The sequence below is a fragment of the Rosa chinensis genome, chromosome 7 (assembly GCF_002994745.2).
Source record: "Rosa chinensis cultivar Old Blush chromosome 7, RchiOBHm-V2, whole genome shotgun sequence".
Taxonomy (NCBI): Eukaryota; Viridiplantae; Streptophyta; class Magnoliopsida; order Rosales; family Rosaceae; genus Rosa; species Rosa chinensis.
Window position 1 is genome coordinate 52,227,660 of NC_037094.1, and position 27,157 is coordinate 52,254,816.

Below are 27,157 nucleotides of genomic sequence, written 5' to 3' on the forward strand. Positions count from 1 at the left end.
TGAAAGCCCAGTAAGCCCGATCCCTTTCATCTTTTGTATTTTTCTCTACTAGTCTTGTACTCTTAGTCATCATTCATCAGTCATATTCAGTCAAACATTCAGCTCTTAGCTGTCAACACAACCCCGAGTCCCCAAACCTTTCTCAATCTCTTACTCTTTTTCCAATTTGCAGCCAAATATCGATTCCCTTAGGAGCGATCAGAAGGGTTTTGATTTTCACTTTTCCAGTTTCCCTTCGAAGTTCGAACCCAAATTTCAAAGCTCGAAGCTCAAAGCTCAAACCCTCAATCGATTTCCAGATTTCCAGATTTCAAACAAGAACCCTAATTTCAGAAACCCAGTAGCAATCCTCTTCTGGCCTTCTTCACTAACTCGAAACCCAACAGTAATTTCAATTTTCCATTAGCCGAAGCCTCTCTTCATCAGTTTGTGGACTCAAGACTCCAGATTTGTTTATATGTTTACATGTGATCTGTTGAAGCTGTAACAGGTAGGCATGCATCTTAAGTCGGAAATTCAGAATCTTTTAGATGCTTGATGAAATATCTTGAGCAGATGAATCATACTCTTTCAGTCTTTCACTTGTTATTTGCATATGCCATATTCCAATTTTTTTTTTTTTTTGAAAGCCTAGTCATTCAACCCGATCTTCACCCACATGCATGGCTGGAAGTATTGGTTGTTGGAAAGCTCTATCTCCGAAGGTGCTCGAGTCTTCTTTCAATGTGGATTCTAATACTGAGCAACTTTTCCGTTCAAAGAGGACTTCAGATGCAATCTTTTCCCCTCCACCAAAGTGAACAAATTAGCTTGCCTTTGCTAGTTTCTTTAGCCAAATAAAGGTTTTCTGCTCTCTTTTGCCCTTCCTTTGTTATCGGTGGAGATGTTAGCTGTGATGGTTTGCAACTGCTATGATGGTTTGCAACTGGATTTTTCATAAGAGTTAATATTAGTGGCTTTTATACTGGTAAAAAAAAAAATTTGAATGGAAGTTATTGTTTGGATGATGAATAACTGCATTAACCAACAATGATTGGACTTAAAGATATGAACTGAGTGCAGGTAAGCAAATCAGAAACGGAGAAAATGAAATGAAGGTAAGCAAAGTGGGACTTTTGGGCCCGAAAACCCGGCAGGACCGACCCGTTCATTTACGGTCCGGGCCTTCACGGTCCCTATGATTGAAAAACGTTATTTGAGCCCGGCCTGAACAATTCGGGCTCGGTCCCGGGCCTAGCAAATAGACATGCGGTCCCGGCCTGTGCTCAGGCCTAATTACAACCATATGCCAAAGTATAACCATATTGGTTACCATTGATGTATTGCCCATTGTAGCCATATGTAGGGTTAGACAAACCGTTCCCATATTGACTATCTTGGTTATATTGACCATAATTGAAACCATTGGTATGCCTCGGCTCATGATAATTTTTATCGGCCAATTGAGAGTGACAATTTTGGCCTATAGAATTGTTAGTTGGCTCATACATACGTATATTAGAATTATAACCTTGCCAATTACCATGGCCCAATTGGCCATTCATATTTTGGCCAAAAGTTTGGTTGTAATCTCGGCCGATATTAAGTTGCTCCAAACTATAATTTTGATAATTATAGCCATGTTGGCCGACACTTGAGTCAACCGTATTCGGTTCATACAAATTATTTTGTGATCGATTGAATTGCATGCTACGAACAACGCCTAAAAATATTTAGGGTCCCACTGGGCGTGCCAAAAGATGTTGCCTCTGAAAATCACCTCGGCCAAGATTGCCGAGAGATCAAGGAACAAACGTCATTCTCGATGAATTGACTGCGGGGCGTGCCAGCACACGGCCAGAAGGCCAAGTGTGCAATTGTAGATGTAGTACTGACTTATCAAGCAATTGCTTGGCCGAGGAAGGAACTGATTCTTGGCCGATAGTTTGCTGCCTTTGGATCAAGGACTTGATGGCTGAAGGTCGGGTGAAGCGAATGATGATTGGTAACCAATAAGTATGTTAAACTACTACTAGTGCAAAAAAACATAAACACAATAGTAAATGAGCAAGGAAGTAAATTCTAGACTAAGAGCGAGAAGGTAAAAAGCATAAACACAATAGTAAAAGAGTAAGGAAGTAAACTCTAAATTAAGTGCAGAAGAATAAAGAACAAGAAAGTAAATTGCAAGAAACTAAATAAACGATAATGTAAATAGCGAAAAAGTAAACGGCTTGAAGAATAAAACTATCAACTATTACCAAAAAGTAGCAAAGGAAACAATTGAAATATCGATGCTAGGTTACAAGGAAAACGAAGTGAAATGACTTGAACTAGCAGAGCTAACAACTAAGAATTGAAAAGACAATGAAACTAATCTGGAGCTAAGAAAAATAAAAAGAAACCCATGATGGAGTTTTGGCTGGAGTTGTGTGTGTGATGTCTTATGTCGATGCTTCTATTTATATTGGCTGCTCTGTGACTAGAACTGATCTCTTGGCTATTTGAAGTTGAGTGCAATTCGGCCTCCTCTTGGCTCAGTGACTCTATCTTGCTTCGGCTCCGATACTTATCGTCAGCTGACTTGACGCTGGACTCTATCTTGATTGGCTCTGATGGTTGTCATCAACGGCTGTAATTAATCTTGAAGTAGACTATCTTGGATTGAACTCTCCTTATCGGCTGACGAACTTCAATTCGATTGAAATACTAACTTGATCAAATTTCATCTTTATCACTTATCGGCCTTCTCTGTCAATCGGCTGCTTTCTTTCCAAGTTACTGAATCCAAGTTGGAAACTGACTTTAGTGATTTGAGCAATCGGCTGATGGGCTTTTAGACAATAAATCTCTTTTCGAATTGATGACTACGGGCCGGCCGATAACTAAAGGCCTAGCTTTGTCTGACTCGACCTGGACCAAGCGAAGTGTCCAATTACTCATCGGCCAACATTTCAGGTTACCGGCCCAAATTACTTGTTGAGCGGCTCATTGTAATTAGAAGTCATTCAATAACCATGCACATTGGCTATGTCTAAGTGGACATGCAAATGTGGGTACAAACAATTTCACAACTGAAATGTCGAGCGACAACTGCATTCGAGAACTTCCAGAAGAGATTGGTGAATTGATACACTTGAGGTATCTTGACTTGTCTAAAAATCGTGAGTTGGAGAGACTACCAGACAGTTTGGGCAATTTATACAATTTGCAAACCTTGTGTCTTAGTCGATGCTTGCGGATTAGAGCACTGCCTGAAAATACGGGGAACTTGATTAATCTAAGACATCTTCATACCAAGGGTTGTGATTTGGAGTATTTGCCGAGAGGTATCGGGAGATTAGCAAGTCTGCAAACGCTAAACACGTGTCCTGTTCATCATGATAGTGGCCCCAGTGAAGGCTTGAAATTAGAAGATCTGGGAAGCTTGTACCAGCTTCAGGGCAGTCTCCTCATCCAGATCAAGGGGAATTTGAAGGATACTACGAGTGAGGCGCAGAAGGCTCGCTTGTGGAATAAAAAGCTTTGTACTTTGGGGCTATGGTTTCCAACTTTGGACAAGCAGAGCCATGTACAAGTCCTGGAGGCGTTACGGCCGCATCAAGATCTCCAAACTTTAGTGATTAGTGGGTATGGTGGCACCACCGCGCCCAGTTGGATGATATCCTTACAGAATTTGAGATCCCTGTATCTTTATACTTGGGATGGATGTGAATTTTTGCCTCCTCTTGGGAAATTGCCCTTCCTTGAAAAACTATATGTAGAAGGAATGGAGAAAGTGAAGACGGTTGGAGATGAATTCTTGGGAATAACGGGCACTCAAACATCCTCATCCTCATCCTCTGTTTTATTCCCAAAATTGAAACAACTCTATTTCGAGGGCATGGATGAGTGGGAACAGTGGGAAGGAATCAGCGGTGGTGCTGATGAAATTACAATTATGCCATGCCTTGTCGAGTTCACAATTGAGAAATGCCCTAAGCTGATGAACCTGCCACTCTTTCTACAAAACACACCGCTCAGGACTACTTCCATCAGTCAATGTCGACGGAGTATTATAACACCTGTCTGGCCCGACAACTGTGACGTCGACATTTATAGAGCGCTCGAGGATCCAGAAATACCAAATATTACTGAGAGGTAATTTGCTCTGGTTTAGTAATTCTTTCATCAGATTTCTTTGTTTATTTTCTCTTTTGGCATCTTCAAATAATCGCTAGGCTGCATAAGCATGCATGATATATATCCCTTACTAGTTACAAAATTAAAGCCACCATTATTCTTGTATGACAAAGGAAATAGTTGTCATGTAATTATCTATACAAATTCTGCTGCCTCTGTTGCATGACAATTTGCTCTATTGTAGAAATATTCACCATGTTCTAATACAAGTTGAGACAATTTATAAATTGACAGAGTCTCCTGGTTTCGTTTCTCAGCAGGCTTGAAACAGAAATACAGATGGACTCACAGAGTGATGAGGAGATCACCATGTCACCTGTTGAAACAGAGAAACAGATAGAATCATAGAGTGATGAGGAGACCACCATGTCACCTGAAACTGCAAAGGTTAAAAGCATGGAGAGAGTTTTCTTATATGGAGATGTGGCAAGAGTTACAGATTCAAATGCAACCTCTTCATTAGCATTAGAATGCATGTGGACGCAGCAGGTACCCTGAAATTTTCTTCCACATTTTCTTTCTATTTGTAAAATTCACCAAAAAAAAAAAAAAAAAAAACCACAAGAATCATCGTTTTTCCCTTTCTGGGAAAATAGTGTGATTGAAGAACTAATTACTTGTACAAGATATATTACCCTAGGAAGATATACCCAACATGTTAGGTTCATTTCATTCATGCCAAGTTTATATTTCCAAGCTTCTTGTGTCATTCTTATTTCTTCTTGTGGATCATGTAATGACATTTCCAAGTTTATAGCTACTGAATTCCTCGGAAGCACTGAAAATGATTACTATAGAACACTAAGCTGAAGAAGAAGCACAGTAGGGGCATAGTTCCTCATCATTCAGTCATCATATCATCTCTTCTTCGTCAACTTTCAATCTGGCTCAAGTGATGGCTTTACATTTCTGGTTCTATATATTCAAGTTACAGGCAAGTTGAAAGCAGTTTATTTATAACATGTACAAAACTAGTGATAGTTGTTTGTTAACTCACACATCTGGAACTCAGAAAGGAACTTTGTTTACTGAAGGTCATGCATGCACCAAGTCTTTTGCAATGTTCTAGATTCTATAAATTTCTGCATTTGAGACAATGAGCAGCTTATTTTAAATGAGAATCAAACTATACTGATCTGCAAAGATGATTTTTTGCAGAAAATGTTGCAAGAGAACCCTTTTGGCAGGTCAGACCTCAGAATAGCTGTAGATCAGTAGAATATGACACTCGGGTATATTTATGGTATGCAAAAATCTGTAAAAACCTTCAACTAAGTTCTGTGAAATTCATATTCTTGTAATCCATTACAGACAAATTCTTTAGCTATGAGTCTGATATAGATCAAAATATACTGTGTAGGCAATGTAGAAGCATGAAGACTCCCGAATTGCATCAGAGTTGTCAAACCGGTGATTAATCACTAAAGAGATAAGGTACTAATAACCGTAAGCTAGATATACCTACCATGCAAGGTTTATAAGTGTTTGTGATGTGGTTGGCCTTTAGCTCACAGGGCAATTTTATATGGTGTCAACATTACTTACTCTAGATGTCATGTGTGTTCCTTATCAATTTAATCAAGTCTTAAAACTTTGTTTGGATGAAGAGCCACTGCTGGTTGTGAGTTAAGTTGAAATTGCTAAAGAAGGCATTTACGTCTATATTTCCTATTAAGTTTCATCAGTCATTGTTATTTGAAGAGCACTTTGTCATATGATGTAGGTTACGTCATCCTAAATTCTCCGGTATTCATGTAGTTTACTTTATATTATTCTGCACAATGTAACTCCATGAAAACATTGAATTTCAAGGCACACATTTTGAATTCGATTCGTGTTGGAGATTTTACATTTCAACTGATTCCTGGAAAGCTGCGTCTCTAATTATGTGTATGTGTGATAACACTGTTATTGTTTTGACGTTTTTGAAGATTACAGCGCCTCTCCCATCTTGTTAGATTGAAAGGCTACTGTAATCTAGGGTCATTGCTCTTCTAGAGTTGTTTGTGTTCTTCATGGTCCTGTTGTTGCTATTGATTTTGGGTCTTTTTTTTTGTAGTTCTGCCTCCTTTTAGATTTCTTGTTCACTTTGTTTTTGTAACTTGTGTTCCAAGTAGTGATAAACCAATATCAACAAAACTTGTAACTTGTGTTTTGGCCTTTTCAGATTCATTTGACTTATTGGTGAGGCACTTAACAGAGTTGTAATTTTTCATCCGATATCTAAGATGATGTAATAGTTTGAAGGCTTGAGGTCATTAGTTGCTAGTTATTATATCTATACACTGTAGTCACTAGTTTTATTATGTTCTTTGCATTAGATGGGATTTCGTGGCGTGAAAGAGAGGGACAAGTCAGTATGACCAAAAGTTTCAATCAATTCGCTTACAAGTTCTGCCAAGTCCAAAGGCCTCATGAGGTTGGTTGCCCTCCACTTTTTCATCTCTATGTATACACTACAGTTTTTCAAGTGTTCTTCCTAATATTAATTCTAGAGATATTCGTACGTGTAAGAATAGAGGGAAAAAAGAAAGAAAAAAAAAAGGTCACCTAATAAGATAAACAAAAAACTGCAGAATCTTATCTTATTAGGTGACCTTTTTTTTTTACACCTGGAACACAGATTAGAACTTTTACACCTGTTATAAGGTTGTCCATTAGCAGCTCTTCGCAGAGCTCTGAATTCGTGCAAATCTCCACATTTTATTTGTGACTTATTCTGAAATTTATTTCTTGGCAGAAAAATTTGCAAAGTCATGCTCACCCCTCAAAGTTGCAGTGGCTGGTTTTCTCATGACATGATGACCATCAGGTACTCCTTATGCTATGCAATATGTTCCATTTTCATATGCAATATATATATATATATATATATATATATCCTATACACAAATAGCTTATGTATCTTCTGTATGGAAAAATCAAATCAAGTTTATGAGCAGACCAGGGTGCAGAAAGGAATTGAATTGGAGCTGTCAAGCTAATTAGTGCTATGGTAATTTGTTTAGTGCTATGCTGATTTCTAATTGTTTGAATTACAAAACATGGATTTAATTGCATCTTGGATCTTGATTGGCAGATTTTATGCTTGCATTCTGGAATCCATTTGACTGATTGATGTTGGTGCTGTTATAATTTTACCTTAACTAGGTAATTTCTCAGCAATACCTAAAGTACTTCTGTTTAATTAAGGGTTTGAAGGCTGCAACACTCGTTTTCAAATTCTGATATTGTTACTTGGATTTTTCATTTTTCCTTTAGTTAGTGGCTGAAGCTTTTCTCGCCATGGAACACCAGAAAGAATAAGTACATGTGCATGCCCAAAGTGTAAATTGAAATCACTTTCAAGATTCCATCAAGTGACAGAAATGCTACATGAGGTTTGATGTATTCTGATATATACTTTAATTCTGTCGAATTTATTTTCAGAAAACTCATTAAGAAACTTTAGCAACCGTTGTTTGCATGTAAAACCAACTAGACAATACTTACTCTCTTTTGAAATGATAAAAATTGGAGCTTGGGATATACCTCTATCTGAGTGAGGGATTGGTGTTGTCATTCAAATTGATTCTGGTGTCTTTTGCAGGGAATGGCATGCATAAGCTTTTCAACCGTGCAGTGGAAGCTGAAGCAGCTGTTCAGGATTTCAAACTTGTTGTTTTGTCAAATCACCAGCATATCACTTCTGGCTGAACTGTTCTCCTTTCCATACCACACTTGAAAGTGATCTATTGTCAACTTGCTGAGATGCATAAACTCCGCAATTCCTTTCTTATGGAGTTGGACTAGTACTCACGAATAAAGCTAATAGAACTGCTGATTATGCTGCAAATTAAGCTTGCCAAACAGAGGATGTGCACCAAATCTGGAGTCCATTAACGTTCAACTTTTCTCGTACTGATTTGTGCTTCATACCTACTTTTGCCCTTGAACAATTGGTCGTTGGGGCTCGCATCTTATTTTTATTTTTCATTCCCACTTCAAGTCCTGGCTAGGCACTTCCGGATAATGGTTGGGTGTCATTCCCCCATGTTTCTCTGTGTTTCCATTGTATTTCATTTTTTCTTTAATGAAAGTACAATTTTAGACCAAACCAAAATGGCGGTAATAGTTGTACTACTAAGACACTAATGCCAAGTGCTAGTTATATCGCGGGAACTCAAACTGTGATCGGAAGAGTTCATATTGGGTCACAGAGTTTGGTCTTAATCTCCTGTGATTACTTCAAGCAGAAACCCACTTTTTTTGTTTTTTGTTTTTCTCCAGGTAATCTGATTTCTTGTTGAATAAAGAACAGTTAATTTCTCTCTCTCTCTCTCTCTCTCTCTATATATATATATATATATATATATATATATATATATATAGAGAGAGAGAGAGAGAGAGAGCTAGAACTCAGAGAAAAACCTACCGGCCTATTCAAAATTTCATCCTAGAAATTCCAAATCTAATCTAGATCTAATAGAATTAGATTGTTATCATACCATCATTACTATGACTTCCACATGTCTGTAACAGAGAACCTTTGGGGACTTCAAAGAACCACAAGAAAATGCCTGTGACAGTTTTTGCCAGAATTGACTACTGGGATTGGTGACTTGAAACTCAACTAGAGTAGGGGTTGCATTGGTTTAAAGATTGAGGAGTATCAGTAAGGCGGCTAGGTATGCCCACCACCTGTTTGGTTAATTGTATCCTTGGTTTTCAATTGCATATTTGCCTTGCATTGGATTAAAATCATACCACACATTTTCAGGCAGTGTAATCTAGCAACTAAACCATAGTCCCGTCTCATCCCACTCCCCAAATAAGGATATACAAGATTAGCTTAGTATATAAAGATGGGAAAGATCGAGTCTCTGATTATCAAGTAGCTCGAACTTCAAACAAGACAGGGAAAAGAGAGAGTTATTGAGGTCGTATCAAGTGATTGCAATCTGTCTCCTTTACAGTTTGACTGTTCTATGAAGGTTAGTATGCTTGATTACGTACAGTTGTCATATCTACTAGTCTACTTCAATCAGATCATGGTATGTAAAATGCTAGCTACCTTAACTCGTACATTCAGATGAAAAACAGCCGGAGATTCTTGCATTGCTTTCTACAGTAACTGATAACAAACTTTTAATAAAGGGTTGGCCGTCCTGTTGATGGAAAAACAAGAGAATACAATTATTGTGCTAGAAACACAGAGCAGAGTTCAAAGAACTTACAGTTTTAAATCAATACTGATTGTGTTATATTAATAGCTACATTAGAATGTATAATTAGGTAGCCCTTTCAGTAATTTAGTCCTTGTTAGTATGCTTGATTACGTACAGTTGTCATATCTACTAGTCTACTTCAATCAGATCATGGTATGTAAAATGCTAGCTACCTTAACTCATACATTCAGATGAAAAACAGCCGGAGATTCTTGCATTGCTTTCTACAGTAACTAATAACAAACTTTTAATAAAGGGTTGGCCGTCCTGTTGATGGAAAAACAAGAGAATACAATTATTGTGCTAGAAACACAGAGCAGAGTTCAAAGAACTTACAGTTTTAAATCAATACTGATTGTGTTATATTAATAGCTACATTAGAATGTATAACTAGGTAGCCCTTTCAGTAATTTAGTCCTTGGTGTGGTGTCTTTGTCCACCACCATATCATTTTACTTGATTTTTTTTTTTTTTGAAATAAGGACTGGTGTGGCTGCCCTGATTATTTTTCCTTATTGGTCAAGCAATGTCAGCATTGCTTAATTATATATTGTTTAATCATCTAGCTAGTACTCTAACTGGTAAACAAACTGGGCTTGAAATTTCAGTATAATTGTCATTTAAAAATTGTCAATCATTCTAAAAGCTTGCCTGGTCAATGTAGTTGAGGTTGGAGTTGGTCTTGACAATTCATATAACCCGGGTAGCAGAAAGGAGATAGCATGACTATCCCTGGGTTTCTATTCCTAATATATCTCTTGTTTTATGCTTCAACTTGAACCAATTTATAACCACAAATAATGGCAGAGGCACTCATTTCTGTGCTTCTAACATGTTAGTTCAACTAGCTGGATAAAGACTTGAAACAAGATAAGGAAATTAATAATACAATGAAGCCATGAAGATATGACCATTCAAATCAGTTCATGAAAAATGCGAGTGACTTTTGTAATCGTAATCAGATTCTATTGCTAGATAATGTAGTCCTACATGTAGAAAGAGAAAGACTTTTTTATGTAATCAGACCCTCAAGAAGCTTATGAAAACTGTATGTTGATCTCTGAAGTCTGAACAAGATAAATTATAGCTGCTACCAAGTCCTTTCAAACAAGGTTTAGCATTTCTAAATACAAGGAAAAATAAAATCTAAAGAAATAGAGAATTAGGGAAACAAGATGGAAGAATCAAGACTGAATCAACTCCAAGGCCTTTGGTACAGCAAATCTAGAACTTATCAAAACACCGCATACCTTATCAAAACTTAAGGAGACTAAGTTAAAGCACAAAACTCTTAGATATGGCTAATTTTTCAAGATTTTGTTGTTCTGGTCACATCTGGCTCTTTTCATCCGTATGCCAATGTTTCTTTACTTGCATTTGTGTAATGATACTGTTTATAGCCTTCATGGCTTTTCACAAACAAACTGCTACTTTCAGAAACTAAACTAAGGCATAAGCCATGCAAAGCTTGACAATCAAAGATCCTCAGAGGTTCTTTAGTCATCAGAAACATAGGCTGCACTACTAGGTTTCACAAGCCACTTATTGATGGTTCTGAACTCCTCATCAACATCTATATATAGTCATCCTCAAGCTACAAGTAGCTTAATAAAACATACAACTCCAGCTGATAAGCACTTCACAAAATTCTACCTTCAATTCATGCTCCTTATTCATTTCTAGTATCTCTCAGCAATGTCTTTGCCCTTTTGCTAGACACCTATCCATCACATGTATTCCCCTACCTTAAAAACTAACCGCCAAATAATCAATCATCCAATGCTGTTGAGGTTCACACAAATGCTACATCTAACCGCATCACATTACATACGATAAACAAATAAGAGCATGAGAATAGTAGCCAAATAAGCACTTGGTTAAGAAGCAGTAAACTTACCATCAGGGAACCATCTGAAGTAGTTATACATAACAACTGCAGCGATAAGCGTCTTCCCGAGTCCGGTTGGCAATGCCACCAGCGTATTCGAAAAAAGTGCTGTCTTGGTGATAGCAAATTGATAGTCACGCCCAGGAAAATTAACTGCATTGATCAGAACAACCAAAATTCAGGAAATAAATACTAATAGCTCAATCTGTATAGTTCATAACACCACCAAATTCTAGAGAAATTCAACCAAAATCTCAATCTATTCAAAACATCCACACACTAAAATTTGGTTCAACAAGAACTAAATCTAATAAGAACAAGCCTACCCAGTTCCTTAAAACCCCGAAATTTACAAACTTTCGCATATTGATGAAACAAAACTAGGCAGAGAAAGTGAATTTGAACCTGGGTACATCCAAGTGTTGGCTTTTTCGGCATCAATTTGAACACGGGACACTCTCTCATCGCCGCAGTCTCGAATTTCAGGCTGAGGCTTTGGGGCGGGCTTCCCAATGAACCTATCGAGAGTGGTCTGCCGTGAAGTACTGGGCTTGTTGTTGAAGGTTGGAGGAAACGGTGGTTTCTGAATTGGGGGAGGAGGGGCAAAATGGGAAGATGAGGGCTTTGCGGTGGTCTGGGTGACGACGTCGACAGCTCTGGCAGCTGCTTCCCAATCGAAATCGTCGTCTTCGTCGTCGTCGACTATGTGGTGAGGATCGGTGGAGGTCATTGAGGTAGCTGTGTGACTGAAATGCGGGTGGGTGTGGGCTTGTGAATAAACCCTTTTGAGAAATGGCGGCAAATATGAAGAACACGCCTCGTCCTTTTATTTCAATTTTTTGTGTGGAAATTATTTCAATATATATATATATTAGAAATTGTGCTAATAGATGATTTTTTAGTTGAAAATGTAATTCATTATGCATTTCAACAAGCAGTACAATAATGACTTGCTCGTAGTCATCATATAAAGCGCACAAAATAAGTATACCCACGACGAGGTTGGTGCTCTCCTCGTCCACAATCTCTTGAAAGAAGTCAGGTCAAGGGACACCCCCGACGACCGCACCAGAACGGTGCTGGCACTCCCGCACAAGAAAAGAGACTGTTGACCAGCTGCAACAAAATTGGAGACAAACAAAGCCAAAGTCATTTATTAAATTAATCATTTTAGAGAATTAATTAACTACAATATGAATTTATATATCATACATAATTATGTTATATAATTTATCGTCATTAATTGATTAAAAAAAATTATTTATTTATTTTTGGGAATCTATATATTCGTGCCATGTGTCAATGGTATTCGGATCCGATATCTTATCTCTATCTCGGTTGAGATTTTATTTACCACGTGATAAGATAAGATTTTCTATCTCAACTTTATTACTGATTTTAGTGCCACGTGTCAGTCGTTGAAAGGCTGGTTAGATTACATTTTTGATTTTTATCTGTCATGTGTCGTATCTTATCTTCAGATATCCTTTTCCAACCCTCCATAAATACGGAGTCATTCACTCCATCATAGCTCACCAATTCACAAACACATCTCTTCTCATATCAGAAGCTTAGAAATTCTGAACTTCCTTTTCATTTTATATTTTTGGTTCCTTGTTGCAATGAATAGGTTCCGAAAATTGCTGATGCAAGAGGAAGAAGATGCCATTAAAGAAATCATCAAAGAGCCCTGGTGATGCAGGCAGCTTCCTCTCATATCTTGAGGATCCAAGAGGAAGAATCACAGTGGGGTGGTTCACAGCCCGGGCGCCAATACATCGCAAGAGATCGAGAAGTTATGGATCGACGACTGAAAGCTCTATACTTCACTTCGCCGTGCAGGTTCCGGGGCGATGTATTTCGCAGAAGGTACAGAATGCGACCTCATGTGTTTGACCAAATGATGCATGATGTCGCCAACCACGATCCGTACTTCGTGCAAACTGATGATGCCTCCGGCAGAGTTGGTTTGTCTACCGAACAAAAGCTGACTTGTGCTATGAGGATGCTTGCTTATGGGCTTTCGGCCGACCTGTGTGATGAGTTTCTAGACGTAACTGAATCTACAGCTTTGGAGATCTTGTCGCACTTTACTAGAGCAATCTGGAATGTGTACCACGATCATTACCTTCGTCGACCAACTCCAGCAGATTTGCAGCTGTTGCTCGATGTTGCCGACAAAAGGGGGTTCCCCGGAGTAGTGGGAAGTCTTGATTGTATGCACTGGCAGTGGAAAAAACTATCCAACCTCATGGCAAGGGCACTTCACTGGTTATAAGGGAAAACCCACAATCATTCTAGAGGCGGTCGCATCATACGATGCTTGGATTTGGCACTCCTATTTCGGACTTCCAGGTTCCCTTAATGATATTAATGTACTTGGAATGTCTCCATTATTCAACGAAATATGCACAGGTGAGGCTCCTCGAGTTTCGTACCATGTAGGTGATAGAGAATATGGCCAACGCTACTACCTAGTCGATGGGATCTACCCTAAATGGGGATCTTTTGTGAAAGCAATTAGAAATCCAATTACGCCAGAGCAAGCTCATTTTACAAAGATGCAGGAGTCATACAGAAAAGACGTGGAGAGGGCTTTTGGCATTTTCCAAGCTCGTTTTGCAATAGTAAGAGGACCCGCCCGTGGATGGGATAGAGAGGATCTCCAATACATCATGATGACCTGCATTATTTTGCACAACATGATTGTCGATGATGAGCGTGAAGAAGATGAAGAGTTGTCTATTGACCTCGATGATATCCCCACCAGACCAAGGAAAGCACAAATATATGAGAGGTATGAGGATGATCATGAGGTTGAGCGCAACCGTCCTGAACTTGAGGAGTTCATGACCCGTTACCAAGGGGTTAGATGTCCAATTGTGCATAAAGTCCTTCAAGGATATTTGGTTAATCACCTCTGGAACATGAAGCTGCAAGCAGAGCGGAACTGCAGATGAAGAGATTGTATTTTCACGCTTTCAATAATTGGCAATGTGGCCATTGTGTGGTTTGATTATTTGTGTGTTTATGCTTTGTAATGTTGTGTGGTTTTATTTTATTGTTAGTGTGTTTATGCTTTTGTAATGCAGTGTGTTTTATTGTTATGAATAAAAGTGAGATAAAAACAAGTTTTTGTTTTTATTTGTTAACTATAAAATAAAGCAACAATTTTATTTCATAATTGAAAAACATAAGTGAAAAAGTACAACCAATAAAATATTTCAATTTCTCCCCATCTATTGAGTCTCTTGAACTGACACATAGAGGTCCAAGTTAGAGTCATCTTCACTATGTGGTGTATTTTCTTCAGGAGAAAAGGAGGGTTGACAAAATGCACCAGCACTAGAGCTTTGTTCCTCCCTCTCAATAATCTGTGCTTGCTTCTTCTCCCAATAACTCCTTTTTTTTGGTGTGAAAATTGACGGATCCACTGTCATTGTGTGAGCATCATCCGTGTGCTGCTCAGCTAATCTAGTCTCCTCCCTGAGTCGCAACCTGTAGTCGAGATCGCGCTCTCCTTGGTCTGCAATCCTTTGCATTTGCAATAAGAGTTCACATGTTTCGTCTTGCCTGAATTTTTTCTTAGCAGCCTTTTGAGCTTTTTGACCTGGGGGGCGTGCATGCACATTTGAAGAGCTTGGGCTGCCGTCGTCCTCTAAGTTGATAGAGGTAGGAAAACTTGAGCTACCGACATTCATGCCCGGAGGATTGCTAAACTTTTTTGTATCCTTTAATATTGGCCAACAATGTTGAAACGTAAACTCCTCTCCTTTAGCTAAGGTACGATATATTGACTTAGCTTGTAATTCCTATAAATAAGAAGATATTAATCATGTACTATATATATTTATACAAAAGTCATTATACATAATATGCTAAAATAACGGTAAAATTAATTTTAAAAATAAGAATTAAACGTCAAGAATAAGGATGATTACCTCGTCGGTGGCATTATCACCACTTCCTCGAAGAAGTGCCGCTTTGTTAAGAGCTTGGCGCCATCGAGGGCATGCCGGTCTAATGTTTTTCCAACGACCGTCACACCCTCCTCCCAATCTAACCACGCCTCCGACAGGCTTGCAAGTCTCGTATACTTCATGTATACGCTCCCACAATCTTTTTTTCTCTTGACTAGTACCCTTAGAGCCGTCTTCACCAACGGTAACTACAGCTATGCACAAGGCTATATCTTCGGCGTCCTTCCAACACTCTTGTCTTGGGTTAGGCATCTTCTAAAAAAATTGAAAGCTAGCTAGATGAAGAACAATGGTGAAAAAGAATGAAGTTTGGAGGAGATTGGAGATGTTTTGGAGTGAAAAATTATGAAGAAGAGGGTTGGTATTTATAGAATTTGTTAAAGTTACTGTTCCAACGGGCAAAAAACATTTTTCTGATTTTTTAGAAAATTTTCTTTTATCTTTTCAATTTTTTTTTGGGTTTAAAACATTTACTTTATTATTAACCGTTGATTTTAATCCATACAATTTTTTGAACCGTCGGATTAGATATTTAGTATATATATATATTAACTTTTTTATGTTTAGAAAGATTTAATCTGGGCCTTTCATTTTAAATAGAATTAATGAAGTTGAATCTGGGCCGTTAGATTTCTTACTGTTGGAAGACTTCTGCCCGTTCTACACAGCCGGGCCCCATGTGTCGGCTGCATCTCCAGCGCGTGTCTCGCGCGTCAGCCACTGTTGTGCCGTTATTTTGTCTTCAGCCGCGAGTCCCTTCTGTCTTCTCCCTCTGACACGTCATCTTCTTCAGCTGCAATTGCAACACATGCAGCCGGGGCCCACCATTTCTCTTCCCTCCCAGCTTTGGCTTTTGTTCTACAAAGTTGAGTCATTTTGACTCAGCTTTTGGCTCAATCTTCAAAATGGCTCCACATGCTCAATGGTTGGATATGCTCCCCACAAAAGCCAAAGCCAAAATGGCTTATGACTCCACCCGTTGGAGATGTCCTAAAGGCTGTCATAAAAAGTCATCATATAAAGAGCACAAAATAAGTATACCCAAATTGAGTAATCCAAGGTAGTCACTTCCTCATTCGGAATAAAAACTAACTCAAGTGAACTAGGAAGCTCACAAGCGTCCACCACTTCCTCCATTGAATCTTTCACATCAACAGCCTCTTCCATCTCTTCCTCTGAAGAATTAGGTTTCTCCGCCACCTCAAGATCCGCTGCAACAAGCTCCAACGATTCATATTTCACCTCCACAACAAGAGGTTTCACCACTGTTTCCTTTTCCTCAAGCATTTTCACAAACCTCTTGCTACCCTTAATATTAGTTTGAGGCATCACCACAACTGCATCAACATTTCCCATTTTAATTTTATTCTTGAAACCTTTAGGGCGTCCCAATTTCTTTTTCTTAATAAGATAAATAACGTACCAATCTACCATGCTCTTGAGGAATAGAAAGGGCTATCTCCTCCGCTCCACAGGTAGCTCCAGTGTAGGGAGTGCCAAAAATCTCTTCCCCATACGCATTGGAGCTACATCTGCCATGCACTTGTGTCTCCTAAGCTCCACCACCGTCTTTCCATACGCTGGTGCTAATAGATAATGGAAATTATTATTATTTTTATATGAAAGGACAACAAACTGAAACTAAAACCAATAATAGAAATGATTGATGCATGGAGGATGGTACTCTTTTTTACTTGCTATGATCAGACGGGGTTTTTACTTTTTAATATCAATGATAATTCATATTTTTTGTTTATCAGAAATATAAATTCATTAATAATGGAAAAAAAAATTAAAATTAAAAATAAAAACTGCACATGCTACTCTAGAGCTTTGGATTGAACCCGGTCGCAGGAATAGGCGCTGAAAACTGTGAGAAAGTAAACTAGCCACCAAAACCCCTTTCCAAAAAAAAAAAAAAAAAAAAAAACTAGCCACCAATTGATTCACCCTGTTACGGTGGCGGCTAACCGTTACGCCGCTCAGCTGCAGCTATGCTGCCTCCAACGCCCCACCTCATACTCTTTAGCCCGAACCATCCACGCCCACATGATCACTTCCGGCTTCCACCCACGTGGCCATATCCTCAACCGTTTGATCAACGTCTACTGCAAATCTTCAAATCTTCGCTACGCACTCCACCTGTTCGACCAAATTCCCAACCCGGACATCGTCGCCAGAACAACTCTGGTTTCGGCGTATTCCGGCGTCGGGGACGTCACGCTGGCCCGGAGAGTGTTCAGTGAAACTCCGTCCAGCATGAGAGACACTGTCAGCTACAATGCCATGATCGCAGGCTACTCTCATAATAGGGACGGCAATGCCGCCGTTGAGCTGTTTCGGGAAATGATGCGAGGCGGTTTTCGGCCCGATGAGTTTACCTTCACCAGTGTTCTGAGTGGTCTGGCGCTTATAGTGGAGGAGGAGAAGCAATGCCAGCAGCTGCATTGTGCAATTGTTAAGTCTGGAGCATTGTTGGCCACTTTGGTGTCGAATGCGTTGGTGTCTGTGTATGTTAGTGTGCTTCTTCACCGTTGGTGTCTTCGTCGTTGGTGGTGGTGGCTGCGGCGAGGAAGGTGTTTGATGAAATGCCTAAGAGAGATGAGCTGTCGTGGACGACGATGATTACTGGTTATGTGAGGAATGAGGACCTTGATGGAGCTCGACAGTTGCTAGATGGAATGGATGAAAAATTGGAAGTGGCGTGGAATGCAATGATTTCGGGTTATGTGCATCATGGTTTTTGTCATGAGGCATTGAAATTGTTCAGGGAAATGCATTTAATGGGGATTCGACAGGATGAGTTTACATACACGAGTGTTATCAGTGCTTGTGCTAACAATGGCTTATTTAAGCATGGGAAGCAGCTGCATGCTTACATACTAAGATCTGAAGCAAAACCGACTGTGGACTTTTCTTTATCTGTGAATAATGCATTGGTTACACTATACTTTAGGTGCGGTAAAATTGATGAAGCACGATATATTTTTAATAATATGTCGGTCAGAGATCTTGTTTCTTGGAATGCAATATTGTCAGGGTATGTGAGTGGAGGGCGCATCCAGGAAGCAAAATCCTTTTTTGAGGAAATGCCGGAAAGGAGTGGTCTAACTTGGACTGTAATAATATCAGGTTTAGCTCAAAATGGATGTGGGGAAGAAGCTATGAAGCTATTTAACCAAATGAGACTAGATGGTTTTAAACCCTGTGATTATGCATTTGCTGGAGCTATTACGTCTTGTGCTGCTCTGGGGGCGTTGGAGCATGGACGCCAGCTCCATGCTCAACTAATATGCTTGGGGCATGATTCAAGCCTTTCAGTTGGAAATTCACTTATCACAATGTATGCCAGATGTGGGGTTGTAGACGATGCTGACTGTGTGTTCCTCACAATGCCTTATATTGATTCCGTGTCGTGGAATGCTATGATCGCAGCCCTGGCACAACATGGATATGGTGTCCAAGCAATTAGACTTTTCAAACAGATGTTGGGGGAAGATATAATGCCAGATAGAATAACTTTCCTCACTATTCTGTCAGCTTGTAGTCATGCTGGCTTAGTTAAAGAAGGACGCCAATATTTTCGTTTAATGCATGACTCTTATGGTATTGCCCCTGGTGAAGACCATTATGCTCGTATGATTGATTTGTTGTGTCGATCTGGGGAGTTGACAGAGGCCAAGGACTTAATCAAATCAATGCCTTTTGAACCAGGTGCACCAATTTGGGAGGCTATTCTAGCTGGTTGCCGGACTCATGGGAATATGGATTTAGGTATTCAAGCTGCAGAACGACTCTTTGAGCTGGTGCCCCAGCATGATGGAACCTATGTACTTTTGTCGAACTTGTATGCTGCTTCAGGCCGTTGGGATAATGTGGCTAAGGTGTGAAAACTAATGAGGGAGCGAGGGGTTAAGAAAGAACCTGGTTGTAGTTGGATTGACGTTGAAAATATGGTCCATGTCTTCTTGGTTGGTGATACTGTGCACCCTGAGGTAAATGAGGTGTACAGGTATCTAGAGCAACTGGTTCTTAAAATGAGGAAGTTAGGATATGCTCCTGACACAAAGTTTGCGTTGCATGATATGGAGTCTGAGCATAAGGAGAATTCCTTGTCTACTCACAGTGAGAAGCTTGCAGTTGCATTTGGGATCATGAAGCTTCCTCTTGGAGCCACAATTAGAGTTTTTAAGAATCTTAGGATCTGTGGGGATTGCCATAATGCATTTAAGTATGTGTCAAGAGTGGTTGGAAGAGAGATAGCTGTGAGAGACGCCAAGAGGTTTCATCATTTTAGGAACGGCGAATGCTCTTGTGGAAATTACTGGTAGCTGTAGTGTAATGGAATTATACTTATTATTTTCCATTTTTTCCTTGGCATGTTGTTATAAATGCACCAAGCTTTGAAGCCAAATGAAGAAGCTCATATAGTGGTGTTTTGTTCCACTTCACACGGAGGTTGGAATAGAGGTGCATGCATAAGAAGTGAGGCTCATGTATAAGAAGTGTATGATAGAAGAATATATGTCCCTGTATGATTAGCAGATTTATTTGTAGTTGTTGAAAGAAGTAAATTAATCCACTGGTTAGAGATTTAACCAACTTAAACTGGTGCTGTTCTCGTCCTCAGTGAGACAGTCATGGTAGCTTGATATACTCGAGCAATGCTTAATTATCTTTGCGAACTATCTCATATTCTAACCGCTAATTAAACAAAGTCAATTCTCGAAACGTATTCATCAATACAGGCAATTGTTTATTTGTTCATCAACTAGCTACCCATAGTAGGTGTCTAAAAAACTTCAGAAAAATTGTCATTTAAAAATGGTTAATCATGCTGACTGGAAATTAATTAAAGCAATTCATCTGTCATGATGTATGCAGAGAACAGGTGTTATGCAGAGAAAAGTCTATTTATTAACTACCACAAATATAGGCATTAGATACCAATATTCATCAATAGGCACCGTGCACCAATTTCTCACAGTAGGAAACTTGATTATAGTATCCAGATACCTTGATCTATGCCACCACTATCAGCGTTACTTTATAGGATTGAGCTTCATCAAGTTGCGACTACCTAGATTACTTTAATGAGAAGAAACCAATTGTCGTTGATCAGGAAGTACAAGATTAGCGATGTCTGTTAGAGCAACTCCAACAGCTTCCCTATAATTTTTGTATTATAGAGAAGCAAAAGTCAAACCTTTAGTCTATTTTTCTTCTCCAACTCCAACAGATTCCCTAGTTTACAGTAATCTATAAAATCTCCATATTCTTCTTTAAAATTTTGGAGTTTGCTGTAAATATAGGGAATTTGGTTTTCTCTCTCCTCACTTTCCCTAAAATAGAGATAGTTATAGGGAATCTGTTGGAGCAAAAGAGGCTTATTTTTCCCTAAAGTAGAGAAAAATAAAAATATAGGGAATCTGTTGGAGTTGCTCTTAAGATGGGAAAGAGCCAGTGATTATTAAGTAGCTCGAACTTCAAACAAGACAGTGAATAGAGAGAGTTATTTAGATCGTATCAGGTGATTACAATCTGTCTCCTAAACCCTAAACGTTTGACTGTTCTATGAAGGTTAGTATGCTTGAGTACGTACAGTTGTCATATCTACTAGCTAGTCTACTTCAATCAGATCATGGTAGGTAAAATGCTAGCTACCTTAACTCATACATTCAGATGAAAAACAGCCGGAGATTCTTGCATTGCTCTATGCAATAACTAATAACAAACTTTTAATAAAGATGGAAAAACAAGATAATACAATTATTGTGCTAGAAACAGAGAGTGGAGTTCAAAGAACTTACAGAATGATTGTGTTATATTAATGATGGGCTACATTAAACTGTATAACTATGTAGTCCTTTTAGTAATTTTGTCCTTGTGTGGTGTTCTTGTAGTTTGTCCCCCACCACACCATTTTTTACTCGATTATTAATTTTTTTTCTTATTGGTCAAGCAATATCAGCATTGCTTAATTATTTTGTTTAATCATCTAGCTAGTACTGTAACTGGTAAACAAAGTCGGCTTGAAATTTCAGTACAATTGTCATTTAAAAATTGTCAATCATTCTAGCAGCTTTGCCTGGTCAATGTTGTTATATAACCAGCGTAGCAGAAAGGTAAATAGGCAATAGCACGACTATCCCTGCATTTCTATTCCTAATATAGGATCCAAGTCCCCTAATATATCTCTTGTTTTTATGCTTCAACTTGCGAAGTTTTACCATCTACATTACTCAAATATCGTTCATTACACAGAGTTTTTTTTTTTTTTTTGGCTGAAAGATGAGTGAAAGAAAGGAGTTACCTCCCTAACACTTTAATGAATTAATCAAAGAAAAAGTAGATAACAAGAGAGGGGGACAAAACGAAAACCTCTTGAAGCAAACTAACAATTAAACAAAACTAGCAAAACCGAAATTGAGGAATACCTATAATGTCACTATTACAATATGACAAAATAAAAGGAGGCACATCCCACCACACCAGTTGAGTTAACGTGTACCATGATTAGCCAATGTATCTGCAACTTTATTCCCTTCACGAAAGATATGAGAAGAGTGAAATGTCATATTTGAGATGCAACTTAAATAATTAAGCCATCGAACACGAAGTTGCCAAGGTACAAACAAAGAAGAGAGTAGGTAGTCTAGCACAAGTGATGAGTCAACCTCCAACCAAATGTATTTCCAATCACGAACCCAAGCAACCAAATGTGTTCACAGGGCTGTCCTATGACAAAGTGAGGCCTAACGCAAAATTTAGAGAGACCTTCTTAATAATTTTGTTCATTGAAAAAAAAAGTCAGCAAACCAAAGTTCAAACTAAAGCATAGTAGATTATATAAACAAAATAAAAAGTAACAATGCCGATAAAGAACATTAGAACATGATTTGCTAACCACAAAATTTTGGACTTTAGGCCTTGATGACTTGTTAAAATTGTATCAACTATCTAAATTATATGATTAAGAAATTAGAACAGAGGGTGAAATTTAGAATTGAGTAAGAGGAAGAGAAAGATTGATTCTATGCGTCTATGAGTCTGACAATGGCTTAAGTAGACATAAAGGGAAGAAATGTTACCATTTGTCATTGAAAGAATCAGAGGGGAATTAAAACTTCATGTTTCAGCAGCCCATGTTTCATGCTCAAATTAGTGAAAGTGAGGGTGAAACATACATTTGGTTATCTTCTTTTCTAATCCCAAAGTGATGGAGAAAGATGAAAGCTTGGGGTGTTTTAACTTACAAATACAAAAGAAAAAGAGGAAATTTTGAGGCCTCATGGAGTCACCGGTTTGATTTCATTGGCCTCAACGTCGTCTTCTACAGACATCAATTTTGCATCTTTTTTCTTTTACTATCTTTTTTTTTTTAACACACACACACACACACACACACATATATATATAGAGGACCATTCCACTAAAGGATTCCTTTTTTTGGTCTTTTATAGGGATAGACATTAGACAAACTTTTCGATTATATTTCGGCATCTCAACCGTTCATTGTTTAGGTCCTAATGTGTAGATCACTTCTGCAAATTTTCAGCCAAATCAGTGATCGTTAAGGCATCTAAAACTGCAATTTCCACGAACAGACCAAATCTGTCCAACTGGAACCGTTCGTGTTTATAATGGTAAATTGCAGTTTTGGATGCCTTAACGATCATGAAATTGGCTGAAAATTTGCAGAGGTAATCTACACATTAGGACCTAAAAAGTGAACGGTTGAGATGTGAAAATAAGATTAAAAAGTTGATCTAATGCCCTATCCCCAAACTGAGGCCCACAGCCACTGCCTTGGTTGCCTTGGTCAAGGGACGGCTCTGTGTGTTCATTACACAGTCTTTCCTGAAACAGTGAAACTTCGCATGGGTGTATAGAAAATCATCCAAGTCGTCTTGAAATTATAATATAACTCCCAGCCATTTAAAAATTGTTAAATCATTCATCATTACAACTGGCAAACAAATTCTTATCATTTTTTTTCCCATTAGGTGGAGCATCAAACAAGACATGGTATCCCTTTATATATATATAAAAGCCGTAGATCCGGCATCGAAATTAGGATACATATATAATATATCAACTTGGAGTCGTTATTGTTTTGCTCGAATAGTTTTGACTTGGATTTGGCCTTGAGAATATCTGCTCTATATAAACTTGGAAGAACCACAATAGGCTCACAGCCATTCTGCTTTCCTAGTCCACATATATTTTTCTAGCTCTTGTGTTTGCGTTTCATTTTCCAAAAATGGCCGAGGCACTCATCAACCTGCTTCTGGAACAGTTGGTTACAGTTGCTTTTGACCACACAAAAGAAGCTGTGACACTGGTCTCGAATGCTAAGACAGAGGTCAAAAAATTCAGCAGCAATCTCCAAGCAATTCAAGCTGTGCTGGAGGATGCTGAGAAGCAGCAAGTGGAGAAGGCCAGCGTGAAGATCTGGTTGGATCAGCTGAATGATGTCTCTTACGAGATGGTCGACGTGCTAGATGAGTGGAACACTGAAATTCTGAAACAAAAGGCAAAGGGAGTTCCTACTGAGAAAAAGAAAACCTTCAAGAAGGTATGTTTTGCCATTCCCTCGAATTGCTTTTGTTTTGGCCTCGTCAATAAGGCAAGTCTTCTTTATAAAATAGCAACTGAGATAAAAGAGTTGAATGAAAAGTTAAGTTCGATTGCTGCTCAGAAGAGAGATTTTGAGTTCCATGAATCCTCAATTAGCATTGTTGAACAAGTTAATCAACGGCTGGAAACTTCATCATTTGTTGATATTTCTAAAATATTCGGCAGAGAAGTAGCAAGAGTTGATTTATTAAACAAGTTATTGAGTGATAGTAGTGAAGAAGGTGAAAGGGTCCTTGTCATACCTATTGTGGGTATGGGAGGGATGGGGAAAACAACTCTTGCCCAATTAGCCTACAACAATGAGAATGTAAAAACCTATTTTGAAAAGAGAATATGGGTTTGTGTCTCAGATCCTTTTGATGAGGTGAAGATTGCCAAAGCCATTATTAGTGGTACTGGTAATGAAGCCCCAAATTCAACCGTGTTGCAAGAGGTCTTGCAGCGTATGTCTGAATCTCTTGAGGAGAAGAAGTTCCTCATTGTCTTAGATGATGTGTGGACTGAAGAAGAAACAAAGTGGGACAATTTACAGTTATCAGTGATGATGCAAAGTAATTGTGCAAAAGGTAGCAGAATATTGGTGACCACGCGAAAGAAGGGGGTTGCTGAAATGATGAAAGCAGACGCTCAGATGATCCAAATAGAGAAGTTGAGTGATAAAACCTGTTTTGAACTGTTCAGCAGCATTGCATTTTTGAATAGGGAAGAAGATAAGGCTAATGGATTTGGAGTTATAGGTGAAAAAATTGTAGAAAAGTGTGACGGCTTGCCACTTGCTATCAAATGTTTAGGTAAACTCATGCACAGGAAAAAAACAATAGGAGAGTGGCAAAATGTTTTGGATAGTAAGATATGGGATCTAAGAGCGGTTAAGCAAGAAGTTTTTCGACCACTTCTACTAAGTTATTATGAGTTGGCCCCTATAGTTAAGCGATGTCTTTTATATTGTGCTACATTTCCAAAAGATTATCAGTTTAATAAACACAATTTGATTGATTTGTGGATGTCACAAGATTATCTTAGTGGGAAGGAATATAAAGAAAAGGAAGAAATGGGTGAATATGTTTTTGATACCTTAGTGATGCAATCATTTTTCCAGGATGTTGAGGAAGAAGTTGATGATTGGGATAAGAGCATTACTATATTATGCAAAATGCATGATATTGTGCATGACTTTATGCAGTTCCTCAATAAGAATGAATGCTTTACAATGGAGGCTAAAGAAGCAAACACAAGAATGATGGTAATAAGTGAGGAGGTCCGTCATTTGAGCTTAATGTATGCACCCTATAGTTCTCCACTTCTGGATTTTATTCCCCTAGTGAATTGCAAAAAGTTGCGTACTCTAGCAACTTTTGATTCGAGTATGAGTAGCATAGATATAAAAGCAATTTCACAACTGAAATGTCTGAGGACATTAAATCTGAGCGACAACGGCATTCAAGAACTTCCAGAAGAGATTGGTGAATTGATACACTTGAGGTATCTTGACTTGTCTGAAAATGATGGCTTGGAGAAACTAGCACACAGTTTGGGCAATTTATACAATTTGCAAACCTTGCGTCTTACTGGATGCTGGGGGATTAGAGCGCTGCCTGAAAACATGGGGAACTTGATTAATCTAAGACATCTTCATACCAAGCGTTGTGATTCGCTGGAGTATCTGCCGAGCGGTATCGGGAGATTAACAAGTCTGCAAACGCTAAACACGTGTCCTGTTAATCATGATAGTGGCCCCAGTGAAGGCTTGAAATTAGGAGATCTGGGAAGCTTGGACCAGCTTCAGGGCAGTCTCTTCATCAAGATCCAGGGGAATTTGAAGGATGCTACGAGTGAGGCGCAGAAGGCTCGATTGTGGAATAAAAAGCTTTGTATTTTGGTGCTACAGTTTCCAACTTTGGACAAGCAGAGCCATGTACAAGTCCTGGAGGCGTTACGGCCGCATCAAGATCTGCAAACTTTACTGATTGGTTATTATGGTGGCACCACCGCGCCCAGTTGGATGATATCCTTACAGAATTTGAGATCCCTTTCTCTTCATGCTTGGGATGGATGTGAATTTTTGCCTCCTCTTGGGAAATTGCCCTTCCTTGAAAAACTATTAGTATTCGGAATGGAGAAAGTGAAGACGGTTGGAGATGAATTCTTGGGAATAACGGACACTCAAACATCCTCATCCTCATCCTCTGTTTTATTCCCAAAATTGAAAAAACTCCGTTTCGAGGAAATGGGTGAGTGGGAACAGTGGGAAGGAGTTGGAGGGCGGACAGAAAGCAGTGGTGCGGAAATTTCAATTATGCCATGCCTTGTTTCCTTCAAAATTAGGGACTGCCCTAAACTGATGAACCTGCCACTCTTCCTACAAAACACGCCGGTCAGAAAAATTCGCATCAGTGGCTATCGTCGGAGTATTATAACACCTGTCTGGCCCGAGAACTGTGACGTCAACATTTATAGAGCGCTCGAGGATCCAGAGACACCAAATAGTACTGAGAGGTAATTTGCTCTGGCTTAGTAATTCTTTCATCAGATTTCTTTGTTTATTTTCTCTTTTGGCATCTTCAAATAATCGCTAGGCTGCATAACCATGCATGATATATATCCCTTACTATTTTCAAAATTGAAGCCACCATTATTCTTGTATGACAAAGGAAATAGTTGTCCTGTAATTATCTATACAAATCCTGCTTCCTCTGTTGCATGACAATTTGCTCTATTATAGAAGTTGAGACAATTTATAAATTCACGGAGTCTTCTGGTTTCGTTTCTCAGCAGAGTTGAAACAGAAATACTGATAGACTCACAGGGATATGAGGAGATGTGGCAAGAGTTACCCTCAAATTTTCTAATTTCAAATGCAACCTCTTCATTAGCATTAGAATGCATGTGGACGCAGCAGGTACCCTGAAATTTTCTTCCACATTTTCTTTCTATTTGTAAAATTCACAAAAAAAAGGTTCATTTCATTCATGCCAAGTTTATATTTCCGAGCTTCTTGTGTCATTCTTATTTCTTCTTACGGATCATGTAATGACATGACCAGAGTGCAGGCAGTCATTTATAGCTCCTGAATTCCTCAAAAGGACTGATAATGATGTCAATAACTATAGAACATGATAAGCTGAAGAAGAAGCACAGTTTGGGCAGACTTCCTCAACATTCAGTCATCATGTCATCTCTTCTTCGTCAACCCTCAATCCAGCTCAAGCGATGACTTTACATTTCTGGTTCTATTTGTTCAAGTTACAGGCAAGTTGAAAGCAGTTTGATCATAACATGTA

General features: G+C 38.8%; 6 protein-coding genes and 1 pseudogene across 13 annotated transcripts; 5 read left to right on the forward strand and 2 right to left on the reverse strand.

Moving 5' to 3' along the window:
- Positions 1-3,038: 3,038 nt before the first annotated feature.
- LOC112176634 (putative disease resistance RPP13-like protein 1) lies at positions 3,039-8,322 on the forward strand. 6 transcript variants are annotated; one of them, XM_040510646.1, is made up of 10 exons: positions 3,039-4,119; positions 4,419-4,650; positions 4,912-5,404; positions 5,522-5,595; positions 6,483-6,580; positions 6,902-6,973; positions 7,093-7,156; positions 7,241-7,311; positions 7,423-7,541; positions 7,751-8,322. In XM_040510646.1, exons 1-2 carry the CDS (start codon positions 3,059-3,061, stop codon positions 4,507-4,509), a joined length of 1,152 nt encoding a protein of 383 aa, XP_040366580.1. In that variant the 5' UTR covers positions 3,039-3,058; the 3' UTR covers positions 4,510-4,650; positions 4,912-5,404; positions 5,522-5,595; positions 6,483-6,580; positions 6,902-6,973; positions 7,093-7,156; positions 7,241-7,311; positions 7,423-7,541; positions 7,751-8,322. The 6 variants fall into 6 exon arrangements, with proteins under 6 accessions (XP_040366580.1, XP_040366579.1, XP_040366582.1 ...); XM_040510645.1 differs by having other exon boundaries at positions 4,919-5,404; XM_040510648.1 differs by having other exon boundaries at positions 4,919-5,404; positions 7,427-7,541.
- Positions 8,323-9,046: 724 nt separating this feature from the next.
- LOC112176635 (DEAD-box ATP-dependent RNA helicase FANCM) lies at positions 9,047-12,060 on the reverse strand. Of its 3 annotated transcripts, none has more exons than XM_040510651.1 (3): positions 11,662-12,060; positions 11,266-11,409; positions 9,047-9,308 (listed from the first exon to the last, which is right to left on the reverse strand). In XM_040510651.1, the coding sequence occupies exons 1-3, from the start codon at positions 11,984-11,986 to the stop codon at positions 9,289-9,291; spliced, it is 489 nt and encodes a 162-aa protein (XP_040366585.1). In that variant the 5' UTR covers positions 11,987-12,060; the 3' UTR covers positions 9,047-9,288. The 3 variants fall into 3 exon arrangements, with proteins under 3 accessions (XP_040366585.1, XP_024170441.1, XP_040366586.1); XM_024314673.2 differs by lacking the exon at positions 9,047-9,308 and adding an exon at positions 9,517-9,635; XM_040510652.1 differs by lacking the exon at positions 9,047-9,308 and adding an exon at positions 11,146-11,177.
- An 892-nt stretch (positions 12,061-12,952) lies between these two features.
- On the forward strand, positions 12,953-14,216 carry LOC112178138. Its single transcript, XM_024316334.1, has 2 exons — positions 12,953-13,472; positions 13,612-14,216. Exons 1-2 carry the CDS (start codon positions 12,953-12,955, stop codon positions 14,214-14,216), a joined length of 1,125 nt encoding a protein of 374 aa, XP_024172102.1.
- Positions 14,217-14,495: 279 nt separating this feature from the next.
- LOC121050667 lies at positions 14,496-15,653 on the reverse strand. Its single transcript, XM_040511494.1, has 2 exons — positions 15,198-15,653; positions 14,496-15,068 (listed from the first exon to the last, which is right to left on the reverse strand). Exons 1-2 carry the CDS (start codon positions 15,486-15,488, stop codon positions 14,496-14,498), a joined length of 864 nt encoding a protein of 287 aa, XP_040367428.1. The 5' UTR covers positions 15,489-15,653.
- Positions 15,654-17,123: 1,470 nt separating this feature from the next.
- Positions 17,124-19,842, forward strand: LOC112178139 (annotated as a pseudogene).
- Positions 19,124-19,842, forward strand: LOC121050509 (pentatricopeptide repeat-containing protein At1g25360-like). The gene has a single exon (XM_040510653.1). The coding sequence runs from the start codon at positions 19,133-19,135 to the stop codon at positions 19,565-19,567; it is 435 nt and encodes a 144-aa protein (XP_040366587.1). The 5' UTR covers positions 19,124-19,132; the 3' UTR covers positions 19,568-19,842.
- Positions 19,843-23,413: 3,571 nt separating this feature from the next.
- On the forward strand, positions 23,414-27,123 carry LOC112176632 (putative disease resistance protein RGA4). The gene is made up of 4 exons (XM_040510644.1): positions 23,414-23,814; positions 25,060-26,372; positions 26,649-26,775; positions 26,920-27,123. The coding sequence occupies exons 1-4, from the start codon at positions 23,500-23,502 to the stop codon at positions 26,938-26,940; spliced, it is 1,776 nt and encodes a 591-aa protein (XP_040366578.1). The 5' UTR covers positions 23,414-23,499; the 3' UTR covers positions 26,941-27,123.
- The last annotated feature ends 34 nt before the right edge of the window (positions 27,124-27,157 follow it).